The sequence below is a fragment of the Strix uralensis genome, chromosome 8, assembly GCF_047716275.1.
Source record: "Strix uralensis isolate ZFMK-TIS-50842 chromosome 8, bStrUra1, whole genome shotgun sequence".
Classification (NCBI taxonomy): Eukaryota; Metazoa; Chordata; class Aves; order Strigiformes; family Strigidae; genus Strix; species Strix uralensis.
In genome coordinates, this window is record NC_133979.1 from 21,512,659 (window position 1) to 21,529,738 (window position 17,080).

The 17,080-nt window shown below is 38.2% G+C and overlaps 1 protein-coding gene across 8 annotated transcripts in view; it reads right to left on the reverse strand.

Moving 5' to 3' along the window:
- The window catches only part of FRRS1 (ferric chelate reductase 1), a 33,939-nt gene that overhangs the window by 5,460 nt on the left and 11,399 nt on the right, over positions 1-17,080 (reverse strand). For 4 of the 8 annotated variants that reach the window (XM_074876593.1, XM_074876587.1, XM_074876589.1 and 1 more), the window contains 14 exons: positions 10,479-10,674; positions 10,119-10,255; positions 8,778-8,872; positions 7,975-8,125; positions 6,966-7,145; positions 5,973-6,071; positions 5,276-5,423; positions 4,617-4,733; positions 3,716-3,831; positions 3,343-3,429; positions 2,299-2,396; positions 2,076-2,134; positions 1,236-1,379; positions 23-84 (listed from right to left, as the gene is read on the reverse strand). In XM_074876593.1, coding sequence (XP_074732694.1) covers positions 23-84; positions 1,236-1,379; positions 2,076-2,134; positions 2,299-2,396; positions 3,343-3,429; positions 3,716-3,831; positions 4,617-4,733; positions 5,276-5,423; positions 5,973-6,071; positions 6,966-7,145; positions 7,975-8,125; positions 8,778-8,872; positions 10,119-10,255; positions 10,479-10,674 — 1,689 coding nt within the window. Of the gene's footprint in view, positions 1-22; positions 85-1,235; positions 1,380-2,075; positions 2,135-2,298; positions 2,397-3,342; positions 3,430-3,715; positions 3,832-4,616; positions 4,734-5,275; positions 5,424-5,972; positions 6,072-6,965; positions 7,146-7,974; positions 8,126-8,777; positions 8,873-10,118; positions 10,256-10,478; positions 10,675-11,745; positions 12,291-12,316; positions 12,655-14,148; positions 14,171-14,211; positions 15,896-17,080 lie in introns of those variants that run through there. The other 4 variants (XM_074876590.1, XM_074876594.1, XM_074876586.1 and 1 more) reach the window with 4 other exon arrangements.

A 17,080-nucleotide genomic window follows, 5' to 3' on the forward strand; every position in this document is an offset into this window, starting at 1 on the left:
TACTTAGAAAGTTGTGACTTACTTCTGCTTCTGCAGATGTGAGTGACTGCAGTATCTGTACTCTGTCATCCTCTATGACTTCAACTGTTAGTGGGAAGAAAAAAAAAGTCTCTTAAGAGGAAGGGTGATTTTCTTCATTTTTATGCTGCAGAAGTCATGATCCTGTGACTAAGTAATTAAGTCTTATACAGCATCGAATTTGAAAAGCCCTTGGGAGTCTTATTTGATATTTCATGACCTGCACCATCACGCACACAGCTCAATTCAAAAATTATTCTGGAGCTGACCTACAAAAAGTAACTTCTGCACATTGAAGTCACAAAACATTTTGTCTCTTTTGCTAGAGCAAATCATCAAAACACTGAGTTTTGAGCTGAACAAAACACCTGTTTGATCTAAAACCTTTTCCTTTTCATTTTAAGATAACTAGATTTCATTAAGTATTTTCTATTAGCCAATATGAGAACATTCATTGTTCAAACATTTCAGGTTCATTTCTCTATTTCTAGGAAGTAATTACTGCAATTAAATTTAAATTCACTTCTTTAATAATCACTCCTTCCCCACGTGCCGCCTTATGTAGCCTCTTAACTAATCATGCTTTTTCAAGTCTGCAGATGTCTCACCTCTGCCTTAGATACAGGCCATTACATGTGCACAGTCATCTCCTCTCAGTGAGACCAGCCAATGAAGCTAAGAATTTCCAGTGAAGTTTCTACCAGTCTCTTCACTAGACATACTGGAGTCAGGATTTCACCTTCATTCCCCTGTTCACTCAAAGTTTCAAGCATTCGTACTCAAGTTTCTGATCATTTTGCTCATGCAATAACAACCATTCATAACAGCAATTTGTCACAACAAAATGCAGACTAAATCTGCATGACTTAACCTGGACCTTAACTACCCACCTGGGATCAAAATCATGGTAAACAGTGACAGATTCTTCAAAAACACTTACACTTTTCAGTTTTCCCCTATGAACTCTAGTTTGAGAAATAAGAGGCTACTATTTAAAATGGCACAAAACCAATTTTTCTAGAACACTTTGGTCTTGAAAACTGGTTTACTCCCATATTAGTTTGTACAGAAGATATGACACTATTACTTGAGAGTTATTCCCTTTCAGCTTCCAAGTTAGAGGCCAAAGAACACCTCCCAAAATTCAATCCACTGTTACATTTTGTGCACAATCTCCAGCAAGCAAGGTAACAACAGGAGTTTTGTTGGGTTCATACCTTTACGTACGAGACAGTAGCTGTGTATTTCCAGAAGAACATCAGTACCAACATGCCAAGCTACAAAACCAATCATTGTGTAAGTGTCCCATGGGTCTGGTAGGTCAAGTGCTGGTAGATCCATTCCCAAGAACATAGTCACCACTAGTCAGTAATAACAAGATAGAAAAAACACACTAAGAGTGCTGTGTCAAGGTAATTAAAAAAAAGCTCTCAACACCTTTGGCAATACATTTCCCACGAACTGCCTGTAACTAACTGCTTGGGGAATGAGGTTAAAGGAGTCCCATGCAGCTGAAAGGGGTTTTTTTGGCAGTGTGAGGGGGCAGGCAGGGAGAAAAGCAGAAGGCCAAGATAATTTTCATCCTGCTCAGTGCCCTCACACAAACACTAGCATTTATGACTAACAACAATACCACAGTCACCACAATATCTATGCTTAAGCTGCCTGTGGAAACTTGTCACTATTAATAGAATTAAGCTCAGCTTCTGGTTCTGTAAGTGAGTTTCCCCTCTCCCATTAAATAACATTGAACTACATTACTGTAAGAACACTATCCTCAAATCTTCCAAGACAAAAAGGAATTACAGGTCCTCATTACAGAGATATCTTTCAGATTTGTCTGTAATCTCTTTGGTTTTACATAGCCACTTTTTCTCCCTAAAGCTGTATCCAATGGCCTCTTAAAACTCACAAAGAAGATGGCCAGCAAGAAAAAGAATCTTCAGAGATGCCTGGACTGGATATTCATAGGTATTTTAGACAAGCAATAGTCCAGACAGTGAACAAAGTTCCTTTAAATCACTTAAAAAGGGGTTACAACTATTACTCCTACTCACCAGCTAGTATTCTAGCTGTTGTACCAGCACTCCAGTGAGACCAGTTAAACAATTGCCTCCTACAAAAGAATGAAAAGCATTTTATTATGTTGGGGAGGGGGCATAAAAATCAAAGAACAGTGTTACCTGCTTTAAAGATATCTTTTCAATGTAAAAAGAACTTCTCAAGAAACAGGCATATTTAATTCCTGTAGCTGTAACTTAATAAGTTAGTTACAAGTACCTTGGCGCATGACGAGATGGTCTGAAACCTGCCATAAGTGGTTGAAAGATTGTCAGAGCCATCACAGTACAGCCGAGATAGGGATGAAAACCTGCTTGCTAAACACAGGACATTTTTCTTTAATATCTTATCTATATAAAGATACAGAAAAAACAGCAAAAAGTTGACAATTTTATGTATGATTGTATTAGTAAATTACAGTGATTGAGCAGCACTGTGTTTAGACTGGCAGAGGTGACAGGACACATTAAGCTGCCCTGCAGCTGGATGGAGATGGTTCTCCTTGGCAGCATGAGATACTGGTAAGTTTGCCCAGGGTTTGTCCCACCTTTTTGATGTACTGAGAAATTCTACCAGCTGAAGAGCAGAGAGCAATATGACTGTAGAAACTATGCTCCAAGCTCTTCATACTCAATCCTGGGGCTTCAGGAGAGGCCTATTTCCTAACTCCTTCCAGCACTGGTCTCCCCTCCACCCTATCTGTTCTAATCTTAACCCTAAAACATTTTACACAATTTCCCTAGTTCCTAGCTTGCATCTGTGACCACATTCTCCCACCTTTAACTCAGATACTCTTCAGACATTCCTATTTCTGATATCACCTTGCACCAAATAGTATACAGGTGACAGCAACAGGTATACAATCTCTATCTAATGTTCCAGACTACGCTTAACCTCTGGATAGAGTTACTCATGTCCAAGTTCATAACAACACTTACTCCCAGCAGGTTTACCTCCTCACTCCTTTCCCAAATTCAAGTTCTCTAAATAAATGGGAAGACGACTTATTCAGTGCATAAAGAAACTGTAAGGACTTGATTTGGGAGAAAGAGGAAGGAAGAAAAGTACTGAAGTTTGTCAATTGTAAAGGAGGTAACATTCCTCTTCTGCGTTGTTAGGATTCGAAATCAGCCTACTTAAGGACAGTTTTCACAGCAATTTCCTCAGCAAAAGTTGCAACATGTTAGTCATCAGTGGACCTCCTTCTCATTCATTTGGTCCAACCTTTACATCTGAGTTAAACAAAATAAAGCACACACTTACTTGGCTCCAGCCTCCTCGATATATAAAAGGTAACACAAAAGAAATGCTCGTAAGCATGACTGCGGTCAACATAAGTATACGATGCACCTAGAAAAGTTAAGTTTGCTTTTAGAAACTCTACAGCTTTCTTAATATGCTATTAAAATACATGTAACAGATGTACAGTTAAAGGTGTTCTTAGCATCCTCTTTAGACTTTGCTTTTCCTAGTAAAGTAGGTGAACTTCTGACTTGTAATTGCTACATTTTAAGATTAAAGAAAGGTAAAAATCACACCAAGTTTAATCTCTTATTTCTTAGATCCCATAGGTTCATAGTTCTGCTTACAATAAAGCTAGAAAACACAGCTGGAGATATGGGGATATTTTGCCCACCTGAAACCACATCTCCTTTCCAAACAAGAATGAATGAGACCAGACAGGTTTGAAGAATCGTGCAACAATAACACCAATACTAACTGCAGTAATCCAAGCAACAAACATTAGTGCTCCTGAAAATTGAAAAAATACAAGGTAAACATGAGTAATTTAGCTGCATATGAATACAGCTTCAAAGACTGTGTAATAGTTTAGTCCTTATGCACGTGGTCAGAATTTACCAGTGTTAAGTTTTTAATCAGCTGGTTCAGACTACGATTTTATAGCATTTACCTTCCTAGAGGGCAAAAACATCCATATAAAAGATAATCATACTATGTCCACACAGCACAACAGAGCAGCTCTGGCTACTGCACATTTCATATGCACCAGTACAGTCAGTACATACTGGTGAGAGATGATGTTCTGTCACCAACTTAACATCAGAGGATGAAAAGTGACATTTCTTACAGTTTGACAAAGAATGAGTGATAGTTCTTCATGGGCCTCATTTAAAGTCCAGTACTGTGAGAGAAAAAATTCTCAACTTCAATGGCTCTGAACTGTCAAGCTGAGGGGTTTCTCATTTCAAATAGAATTAAACCAATAACACAACTAGAACAAATTAAACCAGAGAGAAAGAGGTAAACAAAAACAAGTCCTAATTATAAATTTAAGAGAAAAGGCAAATGCAGGTTCATTTTTCTGGGCAAAAATTATCTTATAATGCTGTTCTTGAAAAATTACTAATAACTTTACTCTGTCTTCACAGTCTCAGATCTTGCTAGCCAACAGTATATGTAACATGAGTGCCAGAAAGACAAGAGGAAATACCTACTCTGCAATAGTGAGGAAAAATTAAACTTTCCAGTCTCGGCAAGCCTTGAACTGAAAGACAAAACTAGAAGTTGCAGCTTACCATGAGCCTTGAGAAGTCGAGGGGACCGGGAACCTCCAATATCCTGAGGAAGGCCTGTGACATTGTACATTCCATTGGTGATCAGAGGCTGACGACGATGCTTATATATTAGTCCACCTAAGCAGTGAGATAGTGGTTTATTTATGGCTGACGAAAGCCACTGCACTTGTAAGCGTGCCTGCTCCTTATTTATGAATGCAAGCCCTGTTGTGACCACTGAGCATAATCATACAAACTAAATTTCTGACACACAATATGACAAGAATTTAAGATGTCACCTAAGCTGTCTTGCATACTTAATGTACAAGAACCAACTCACCCCTCTACAGAAAATAGCTTCCTCCACTACACACACAAGACGTGAAGAATAATTCCCTTTGATGCCAATCTCTATTTTAAAAAGATGTGGCCAGCTCTCAAGAAGCTACCAGTTCCTAGCATCAAGGGGGCATACAACACACACATATGAGTGAGTTTACTACAGCTTGTAAAAGCAAACCCATGATCCAGAGAGGCAGTACAGAGACTGGATTAAGTGCTTCAAACTTGGAAAACCTTAGTTCAGATATTAATTCTCAGCTAAACCGTATCTTACATAAGGGTTACTAACTCATTTAGAGCTGTTCAAAGAAAAGCAATCATATGTAAGTCAAGTTTACCTTCACTAGCTTCCCCATCTGCCAGAAAGATGTAGTAACTGCCATCCAGATTAAATCTCCCTTTGTAAGCAGGAAGACGAATACTCCTTCTGAAAGAACACTGAAGAACACCATCCACAAGCCTCCATGACACATCTTCAAGGGCATTCTGTGAAATAGGAGACATTTCATACTCAGTCTTTTCAGAAGGGCAGAGCAATTGGCTTAAAAGTAAGCCTGCAAAAGACAAGAGTGTCACTGGTGCACAAACCAAGAATGGCAATCATCGCGGTGGGAGAGATAAAAATCTCTTGCTTACTAACTTAGAAGGTATGTCAGTAAGTCAACACAGCAGCATAAGGGTTGAACTTATTACCACCATTTTTTCCAGCCCATAACAACTTCCCCTTCCCTTTCAACCTTTAACCCAAGATGTACCAATTGCAGCTGCAGCTCTAGCAAAAGAACTGAGTAATAATGGGCATAAAAAAGTTCCTCAATAGAGTGAGCTCCCATCGCATGACTCATTTTTAAAAATTAAATTCAGACTTCCAAACATTTACCAGGAAGTAGGAGCCCAACCAACATCACCTTAAAGTGTTATGGATCACTTTACTATTTAAAACTGCTGTGCAAAATAAAAGCACAAAGCAGCAGCATACCGTTCATTACTTCAAACCTACATTTGTGGAAGTGTCTTAGTTGTTTTCAAATGTACCTCTGAATACAAAACAGGAGGACTTCGCCCCTTCAGATAGGCAGTGCTTACGTAAACATGGTGGTCCTCATTAACACACAGATATGCATCATCACCACCCTAGAGAGTTTAAAAGAACAAGGTATTTATAGCCCAATAAAAACTACTACTGGCAGTCGTCAAAAGCTCTCTGATTTAATATATGCAACAAGACCCGAGACAGATTTCTCTAGCTGTCAAGCTATTATTCCCCAGCTTTCAAACACTTCAGCATTACAGAGGAACCACATTACGTCAAAGATGACACATAGTAAGGCACATTATGATTTATACTCCACCGCTCCCAAGGTAACAACCATATTATCAGAAGTTTCTTTAGCTATTTAGAATTTACTAAATTAACCAGACAAGACAGAGATGGATGTTGATGTTATTTAAAAACCCTCTTTAGTTAAAAGTTTGTTTTCCTCATAGCTGTGAAGACAAGTATTGTTAAGAACCAAGTGTTCTTGTGTTAGGGACATGAATGTAAATAGCATCTCCTTTGTGCAACACTTAGTTTATGGATTATGCATCTGTCAACAGCATTGTCCCTTCACTTTAACACCAATTAGAAAAAAGGGTCTCTCAACACTTTTTTTTAAATTGAATGGAGTCTCTCCTGCACAAACAATGATGAAATGCAAATGGTTTTCAGAAAGCATAGCAACTCAGCTTCTGGCAGGTGAGGGTTTTTAGCTAGGTAACAAAGATTGATATAACCAGAAATTTTGGTCAGCTACTGTGCAATCAGATAAGGTGGATTCTGCTAAAACAAGGAAGTTTGACTGTAAATGGTCAATCCTGAACTAAAACTGAATATCCACCTATAAAATGCAATCTGTGCCTCGGTGCTATGGGAGAGAAGTTACTTTGTGTGACATCTACCAGCATTTCAGTTTTCCATATGCAAGTTTTGCTAGACAGTATACTAAGATCACAAAAGCAACTAAAGAATTAAAATAGGACACTCACCATCCACTGGTCATGGGACAATGCAAATGCTAAATATCCTTCACTTGGACCACTCATTTCAATAAATACTGAACTCTTCTCTTGTTGGAAGGACAGAAAAAAACAGGAAGCACTTTCAGGATCACAGTTTGAAGGGTTCCTAATGCAGAACTTCATACTTCCACAACCTGATGCATTAAACTAGACAATTAAGCAAACAATCAAGTCATAAGCAATGAGTGTCCCCTCCTCTTCCTCCCCTTCTACCCCATTCTAGAAGCAAGCATACAAGGAACAGCAAAGAAATGCCACCTTGTCTACATACTAATCTTTTAACCTATCCCTACAATTACCCCAGGACTAGCAGGTAAAATGATGGTGAGTTCCAAGCTGTGCTTTTACTCAAGTTGAATTTTCACTTTAAAGATATTGTGATAGAATAACTTCGAAAAAAAAACTTTAAAAATTAAACCAAAGGAAGTTTTTATCTAGAGAGGTAATATCAGCTGTAGGATGAAGGATAAAAGACGGGAAGACCAGCTTTTCATTTCCTTTTTAAAGTAGGAATTCCAATGATACAGAATGAGAAAATACCTGGATTAAAAGTCACACTTATTCTGGATCAAATAGTGATGCTTGCTCAATCCAGTCAAGAATCAGTAGATGTCAGTAACACAGAAGAACTCACAGAATGAAGTTTCTGAGCCTCCAGTTACTAAATAGGAAGTTATTAGTGAAGACCAGAGCAAGTCGTCTCCCATCTCTCTTCCCAGGTATGCATAATATTTTCTGATCATTAAGTTCTAAATGTTTTATCAACCTTCTGGCCCATGTGTGGTCTCACATTTAACCCACACAAGTTTCAGGCAACTCAACTAACACAAGACAGTACCTGTCTATGTTCTTGGTCTCTGATATCCAAGTTACTCATCCACCATCTCTCTGTTAATAGGCTGTATCAATGTGATTTTATTAAATTCCATTGATTACAAGCATTAAAGATAGCATTATTCAGGTTACAATTACTTACTGGCTTTGATAAGTAGGAAATCAGGTGTGAAGTTGACATAGCCTCTGATGTTGCATGCAAGGGTGTTGTTGGGGATGGTACATTAGGCTGAGAAACAATGGGACCAGGAATCTTCACCCAGAAAGTCTTGTATTTCTTTACAACTGTGGCTCTTAAACACAACACACAGAGAGTCATTACTGAATATATCAACAATTGATTGTTACTTTAAAACAAGGAAAAGCTTCTATAGTTTGTACAACTTATTTGCAAAACCCCCATCTTTATGCAGACCTCTACCATTTCAGGGATTAAAGTAGGAAAATATCTGAAATCTCAGTGGAAAAATAATTTTAAAACATACTACTTCATGTTCCACTGGATATAAGAAACACTCATGTCTACAGCACAGATTACAACCTCAGAGGAGAGTTGCATAGCTTTTATTCATTAGTTCTCAAAAACCTAGTAGTATAACAGAGGGTATGCATACCATTTTGTTAGGTACAAGCACAGAAAAAGATTCTTAACACTGTATCTTACAGACATGAGAAGTGAGCAGTTAACTAGAAACACTAAAGAAACCAATCTCCAAATCCCCTTCTACTCTCCCCACAAAAATGAAAATAATCACCTCCAGGCTTTCCCTAAAGAACAAGTGTCTGCATTAGTGTAAACTCCACAGCGAGCAAGAGGTGTTGACTTTTCAGGCCATTAGTTCAAGGATACTTCTCAGTTGTTGACCAATAATCAAAACAGAGAATGCTACAGGTTTACCTTATTTGCATGTTAATAAAACTAGAACTAATACTAGATTTACTTACAGAAACTGTACACGTTTTGGTGCATTTCCAGGAGCAATCCAATAAACTTTTATGTGTTTCTTTTTTGCTTTATTTGTGTGACTGACAGCTGAATTCTGAAAACACACACATATCAAGAGTTACACAGTGGATATGCACTAAGGAGATTTCAGCTAACAAACAGTCATCATAGGCTGCAGCTAAATCCTAAACAGACACCACACTGTTACACTGCACAGATGCAGTGCAACTGGCTTTTCCTCATGATCCCAGTCACCATCAACTCAGATGAAATCTACCACTGAAACTTATACATACTAACAAACTTCTAGCCTTAAAGGAACAACTAGAGGTCTTTCAATCCAGAAGACTCCAGTGATGAGAGGTGCCTGCAGCATTTATGCAGAAATGGTGTGATAACCCTTCAGTTTTTTGATAGTAAAATAATGCTCCATTTTTTGGTAGTAAGAGCATGAAGGGACAGTGCAATGACTGTACAGAGAGAACAGAATTAGTATTCCCGAGGACAAAAATCAAGAGTAGTCTTGGGGTCAGACAGCTATTTGCACAAGATAAACATATCAGACACAGCACTGAACTAAGTCCTCTGAGCACAGAGGGCACGATCCAGACATCCCCATGGCTTTACAGCACTGATGAATGCATTAATTGGATGCCACTGGGTGGCAGGTGGTAGAAGGGGATAGAAAAACAATACATCTAGGCACATTAAGAACTTGGTCTACACCAGCTCTGATGACACTGTGCATGTTCATGAAGTTCAAGGCAGTTGCTGAAACACTAGAGTTCAAATCTCTTGCACATGAAGCAGAATCAATTTATCTAAAACTGATATCGAAGATTGTGATCTAACCTGTTACTAAGAAGGCTCCATTAACAGTAACTGACGGAGCAACACTAAAGATAATAGCCTATTTTAGTGTTTGTTCACCACAGTAACTGCCCTAAACTTTTCTTGCTCTAAGACATTTTCTCTGTCCTAACAAGCATGGTAAATGATTGATAACTCTCCTCTTCAAAGCAAACAGAGTACGCTCTCCTCTTTTTAATATTAAGTACAATATCCAGGAATACAGTACATTCACTGTGCACAAATAAAAATTGTTATGAATGCTGCATCTTCTTGCAGCAGTCAATAGCCTTCCATCACCATAGTTTAAGTGGCTTGTAAGAATAGTCTGATAGAGTTGCAGTGAGCCGTGCCTCTATATTGCAAGTTGGACCAATTTTCTGAGAGTCTGAACTAAAAGATTACATACCTTAGCTCTGTCCTATTTACAGACATGGTCTAGTACAAACACCTCAGTGCCTGACGTCCCATTTTAAGACACTAGACTATACCTTGGTACGGCCACATGTCAGAAGCTGAGAAAGTCTCCGGTCAACTAACATGAAGGAACCAACTGCAGGGCTATCCAGGTGTTCTGCATCCCGGGCTTGAATGAAAAATCCTTCAAAATCTGGTCCAGACAGGTGAACTAAAGCAAGAAAAAAAATAAAAAGGAAGCTGAAATATCTTCCAGAGGAAGAATGAAATATTTCAGCAATGACCACCAGAAGCTCATTTTACAAGTACTGAATAAGTGGATCACCTAAGCAAGATTCAACTGCTTAGATAGATCTAGTGTAGCTAACCAAGTAAAGACATGCTAAAACACAAAGAAACAGTAAAGTAAACTCTTCAGCTGTAAGTGACAATACCTTCTATGTTGTCCCCTGGTTTAAATTCAGTCCTATTCACAGTAATGGTGTGCTCAGGTAACAGTTGTGGAGAGCTACCATGACAAGGTATCATACTAGTGCAGGCTTCTCTTACTTTTCCGCTTGGATAGCCATCCACAGATGCATAGAAGCAAATAAACATCCAAACAGCAAAAGCAAGGCCAGGCAGCTCCATCTATGCAAAATAAGAATTACAGGCAATTAAATACAATAAACACATTAGAGGTCACCACTCACCTTTAGAGGAGTCAGTTGAATACTAAAATTTAAAAATATGTTTACAACAAAAGCAGGCATGCGAAGACACCATTCCCAGGTGCAGAAGCTAAAAGGAATGCGTGCTTCTGGTAACTGCCAGACTTTGCAAGAAATGTTCACAGATACCATGTTTCAAGCCATCAAGAGTACAGATAATAATACATGGATCTCTCCATCCACCAGGTGGATTATTTCTCTCATTGCATTTTGACATCACTTTTAAAATTTCTTTTGCTTACACCTCTCCTATTCTCTCTCTCAAAACAAAATCCCAAGTTCCCTAAACATGTGCACAGGACTGATGGATCTTAAAACACGTTTCATTGACATATAAAGGTCCACAGTACAGAGGAACTACACAGCTAGTACGAAGCCCACTCTTTATTAATCAGAGCTCCAAACTGTGCATCGTTGCAGACTGCCTTTAGTTTCCACAACTCGTGTCTATTTCTTTGCATATGACAAATACTTCCCAGGCAACAAGTTCTTCTTTCTGCAGGGAAACTAAGGTTGCCAAATGTCAGATATAGATTTCATACACACAAAACAGTGAGAATTTGGTATAAAGATTTAGACAAAGAAATATATGTTTGTTGAGACAAGCAGAAGACTTTCTTTGAACTCTTCCTTATGGATATTGGTCCTCCAGACAATTAGTCAAACAGTATCACCACTTGTCACACTCTCATTAAGGGAACAGCATGCGTGAAAAACATGTGGGGTAGTAGGACCCAAGAGTCTAAAAGAGTTATATGAACCCCTAATCCCAGCATTCATCATACAGTGTTTTGCTCTGCCACAATACTGTTTTCAAAAAAGCTGTGGTGTTTTGTTAACTCAGCATTATGCAGGGTTTACAGTTGTATCGCTGTTTACAGAACGCCTTAGCCAACAAGAATTTGCACATCCAAAAGGTTGGGTGAACAGAGAAACTTCTTTTCAGTCCTTAGGCACAAGAAGTGGGGTTATCAGCTCTAGTAGGACATACACCAGGCAAGTAGGCCTGTCTTCTGGAAGAGCCATGTCCATTTTGCACCAGGTGATAACAAGTATCAGGTTATGAAGTTCCCTGACAGCATGCATGGACATGAAGATAAGAAAGGCACAGAGCCACTTCAGACTGAACTCCGATACCTAAAAAGCAGTCAAATAAAGACAAGGCATGTCATTAGTTTTACACACTCTCTAAGAGTCATCAATATTAACTTTCCCAAAGTTCTCATCCACAACATCCAGAGGAATGCTACATTTGTACTTCAATATAAGTGCTCCTCAGCAACCTTACACCAGTAAATAAAAAAAAAAAATCAGAGGGGAGAGGGGGTTATACAGTTACATTTCAGGAACCGGAAGAAAAAAAAACCCTACACTCAACTCCTCCCAAATACTCACGACAACATTATGACAGTATCTTTAACTTCAAGTTAAAGTAAGCCTTTCCTTCTAGTTCCAATACTTCTCCAAACTGTCAAAAATCAACATAATTTTATTCATAAGTTAATGAAGCTAAAAACTAAGGTTCTGTACAATGGTGGCATTAAAGCAGCTTTTATACATACCAGTGAAATCATCAAAACAAGTTGCTGCCAGAAGAGGTAAGGCTGCATACCGCAGAGACAAGAAAAAGGGTAGGTTAGTACTCTAGTTTAAGTAGCAAAGGATGTGGTAGGGATTTAAAATGAAACAAGAAACATTCTTTGCCAGACTCAGAAACGAAGGAGGAAGAAGCAGAGATGAAAAAGGCCAAAATCTGAAAGAAGTACTGTACTGAAGAGCAATTTTTTAAAACATTTTTTATTTTTTAAACAGAGTTAACCATAGAAGAGCAATCTTCTCTATAAACATTCAACAATGAGGGCTAGATTCTATAAAGAATAGTAATTTCCATATTAAAATTTAGCCTTCCTCAAACAAGACTTACTCAGTTGCCTTGAGAAGTTCCTTTCCTCCTTTAATCTGGAAATACATTGTGGCACTCTACATTCTCCACTTACACAGCAAAAGAGGCAGAGGGAAGATGGGAAGCACTTTTATAACACCAATCACTCCGTGGTTAAAGATTTATTTTGAATTTTTAGGAAAATATCTCCAAAAGCATATTGTAGACAAAACAGTACAATAGGTCAACATTCTAGTGAAGTCAATCTTTAAGAAATTATTCCTTAATTTTGGATTAAAGAACTCTGGACTTTAACTCAAATACCACAGTAAAACTCTTTTTATAAGACAGTAGAACTTCATACTTAAAACTGTAGTTTGGAATGGCCAAAAATAGAAGTTTACACTCACTCATCTGCTGCCCCTAGTTCAGCTAGGATCTCACTGTACCTCCCTACACCCTTTTGCAACATGCACACACACTCTCAGCCTTCAGCCTACAAGTTTCATAACAATCATAATGAGCAAGAAAGACAAGGACACAAAACCTGAATATACAGGAAGAAAGAGGGGAAATCCAAGAGATGTCCAGAACTTCCTCCTACAGGCAGGTTTGGATGTCTCCTTTAGCTCTAAAAAACCACCTGTTACAACAACAGAAAACAGTATGTCATGCCCTTGTGCATATGGCAGTCTGGCCAAGAGAAAGAAAGAGTTAGTCTGGAAAGCTAAGCACGTATCATTAGTAGACCAAAAACGAACAATATTTAAAAAAACCCAAACACCTAAGGAAGATACCTAGTTAAACTAATGAACCAGCAATAAGCAATTCTGAGAAGGGACAAGAAAAAGTATACTCAGGCTGAAGATCAATAAGCAATTATATTCATCCTCAGCCAAGTATTTGCACAACAGATCATCTGCTTTGCTGAACAAAAAAAAACCCCAACCAAAGTCAGCCACTGGCAAGCAACAAGTCACTCCTGTATGAAAAACAGTCACCTCTTTCTCTGTAAGATTACATGGTTTCCTCTTCTCTCTGATTAAGAGTTCTACAGCTATGATAGTGTTAATTCCCTCTAAGTGATGTTATCAGGAATGACTGCTTTTTTAGGTATTTAGCATGTCATATATACCACAACGCAGAACATTTAGTTATTTAGAATTAGAGGAGTAACTAGCTTTAAAGTTTTAACTAATCACACACAGAGGTAAAGGAGTCAAGGTTTCCAGTAAGTGAACATGCAATAAACTGTGGAATATGTGACTTTTTTTCTGATATTCCTCTTTGCAGGAAAAACAGAGGAAGACAAATCTCACAACTACATACACAAGTACAACCCTGAAAAAAAAAGTGTTAGGATTAATGGCATGGAAATGATTCGTTACAGAGAGGTTAGGTTCAGGAAAGCTGAAGTGTGATACATGAATCATGCTTAACCTTGCAACAAAAGAATAAATGCCTTTTGAAGATTAAGGTAAAAAAAAAACAACAAACAAAACAGTTCTCCACCTGTATCAACAAGGACCCAAGAGACTGATCAAAAATGTCACATCTTACAGAACTGTTACTCACTCTTTTATTCTACTCCTCCCAGAAACACATCTGAATTAAAAACAGTTAATTTGTGTTCTAATAAAGATGAATCAGCAGATCTCTGCAAGATCGTCTTTTCTAGATAAGAACAACATAACTGCGTCAAAACCTTAAATCACCAAGCATTGCCACTACAGCTAGATTCAAAATGAGAATCTATGTTAACTCAAGTTTTGAGGCGTGTAAGCTGTTGAACAGCCTGCCATTACCAATAGCATTTGAAAATACTCTCAGTTTCCACTATAACTTATTATAAATTGTAGATTTGTCCTTCTTGACAGATTTTGCTTGCAAGTTGTATCAAGAAGCCTTGGCCACAGCGGCTTATTTATAACCCTTTGAAATACAACTACTCATTGGTGACAGCCTATGAGTTAACAGTCAAGTTCCCTGTACTAAAGAGGAATAGGAATAATTGACTTCGGGACAGAAGCATAATGATGTTTAAAAACATAAGAGCTAATTCCTGTGGCATAATTCCTGCAGCATTTTTCAATTGGCAATTCTCCAGTGTTTTTTCTAACTTACTATCATTTGAGCAGCCTGGAAGAACAAAAGGGAGTTTAAGGATTTCTGCACTACCCAGTGTCTTGGTTTCCAAGATAAATGCATTGCACTGAAATGCTCGTGTTAACCGAGGGCCTGAGAACACATACAACCTCGTTCCTCTATCCTGTCTGAATGTCAGCCGCCCACCATGCAGTAGCATGCATCAGTAAATGCCCCAGTCAAGGTTACAAGGATGTGCTACACAGCATACTAGCTCCATAGTCAGAACACAATCACGTAGCATAGACTGTTGATTTTACTTAGTCTTGTACTACAGACAGACTTCTCAGTACGTTGTGTACAACCAAAGACAGCATAAGATCCAGGAGTCCTTTCTCTACAGATAAGATACTAGCGCACACCACACCGCTGCAGGATAAGACAATTATTCAAACCACTATGTTTTATACCTTTATTTAGAGTAGAAAAAAATACTTCAATACTCATTAGTTTGAAGCATGACTGCAAATATGTTATTCCCTCCCTCACCCTCCCTACTTAAATCTTCAGTATAATATGTAACTCATACCCCTGGCAGGAAAGAAAGCTTCAGAACAAGTTTGTTCAAAGAAATCTCATCCTTACCTGTAATTCTAATGGCGTTTCAAATACCATACTCTTGGGGTGGAGGGAGGGAAAGAATTATATACTTGAAGCCATTTACAGTACAGTCCTCTAATTAATATAAAGCCAAAAAATACGGAGTCATCTTCTCATCGTCCTTGATTGACTTTGGCAAAATGCTTTAGAAAGAATTTAAGCTTCTCCAAGGAAGCTGAGTAATCAAAGGGTCAGTATTTATTTCATATGGAACTTGATCATAACTGTAAAAATCAATTTCATACAGAGATTACACAATACTAACAGCTGACTTCTAAAGTAATTTGAAATTTCAAGGCAAGCATTTCTTGAGCCGTACTACCAAATTACTTTATATGTTTGCTGGGCAGGTCAGAACTCAAGACAGAAGTAGAGTTTTTTGTTAGAGCACCCATTTTTGGGAACTTACAGTGCATACAATCCATCAGAAATTTGGAGAAAAGTCATGTAGAAAAATCAGAACAGGGGTTCCAAACGTACTCCCTGCATAGACAGTTAGTCCAACAGTAATGGGATTCAGAGCAGCTATTTAAAGTAAGAGGCAGTGAAAAAAACTCACTGAGAACCTACAACAGATACTCCTGAAAAAGTGAACAAGAAACAACCATTTCAGTTAGTATGAATAGAGATGAAGTAGCTAGCATTCTTCATACTTATAATGGATCATGTCAAGACAAGAATACCTCTGTGGTAATTCAAACACTACCGGTTAAAGGCCAAAGTAATTATCTGTGGGTTAACCTCTAGAGATTCTGCCTGGGAAGGCAGATTGCAAAGAGAAATACAGGTTTGCTCGTAATAATACCTACCAGCTTCTGTAAAATTTCAATGCAATACAACTACACTTGTCTGAACATTTAGACTTTATCATCCCATTCATTCAGGAGTCGTCATCTCCTCCTCAGGAGGGAAAAGGAAAGAATAAAGAGTGGTTGGAATAAAGCGAGTGCTATAATTTTTGGAACAGAATCTTTAAAAGCCTGAACCAACCATACCAAAATTTAATGGGTATCTTTTCAAGATATTTAGTATACATGGGAATTTATTCTCCTGATTACATCTCATGGTTTTATGATAACTGGATTTGGATAAATGGAGAGCAGTAAGTTACTCCCTCCTGAATTGAAAAAACTCCTACAGTCCCTGAGGGTATTAACAGCTAAGAAAGCCCTAGTAGCCCAATTCCTCATGGGCACAACCTTCACACACAAACTCAGGATCTTTTCATAGAAGTTATCTTCTTTCAGCTCTTTAACAAAACTTCATTAGCTGCACAGTGTGAAATCTAAAACTACTTTCAGAGAGGAAGAGGAGATGAGATGAGGGGCAAGGCAAACATATTGCCAAATCAAAGGTACAAAAGCTATCCTAGCCAGAACTTTTCTCCTGAGCACCATCAGACAAGAGCAAGCATAAAAAGAAAAAAACATCTAAATGAGAATAAGATGTATTAACAGAAGGTGTTTCTGCCATGTCTCTTTAGAAACAGGCTCTTACAAAGCAAAAGCGGCCAGGCTTGCTGTCCAAGAGTCACCTTCCCCGTGAGTTCAGAAAGAGTTTGGGTTAACTTCTGTTCGTTTAAAGGTGCTCATATCACAACAGCTAGATTGAGCAAGGGCAGAAAACAAGTAGCATTCACATCCACAACTGCTCATTATTTTTAAAATGCAAACACACACACACTCTCATGCCCATAAGA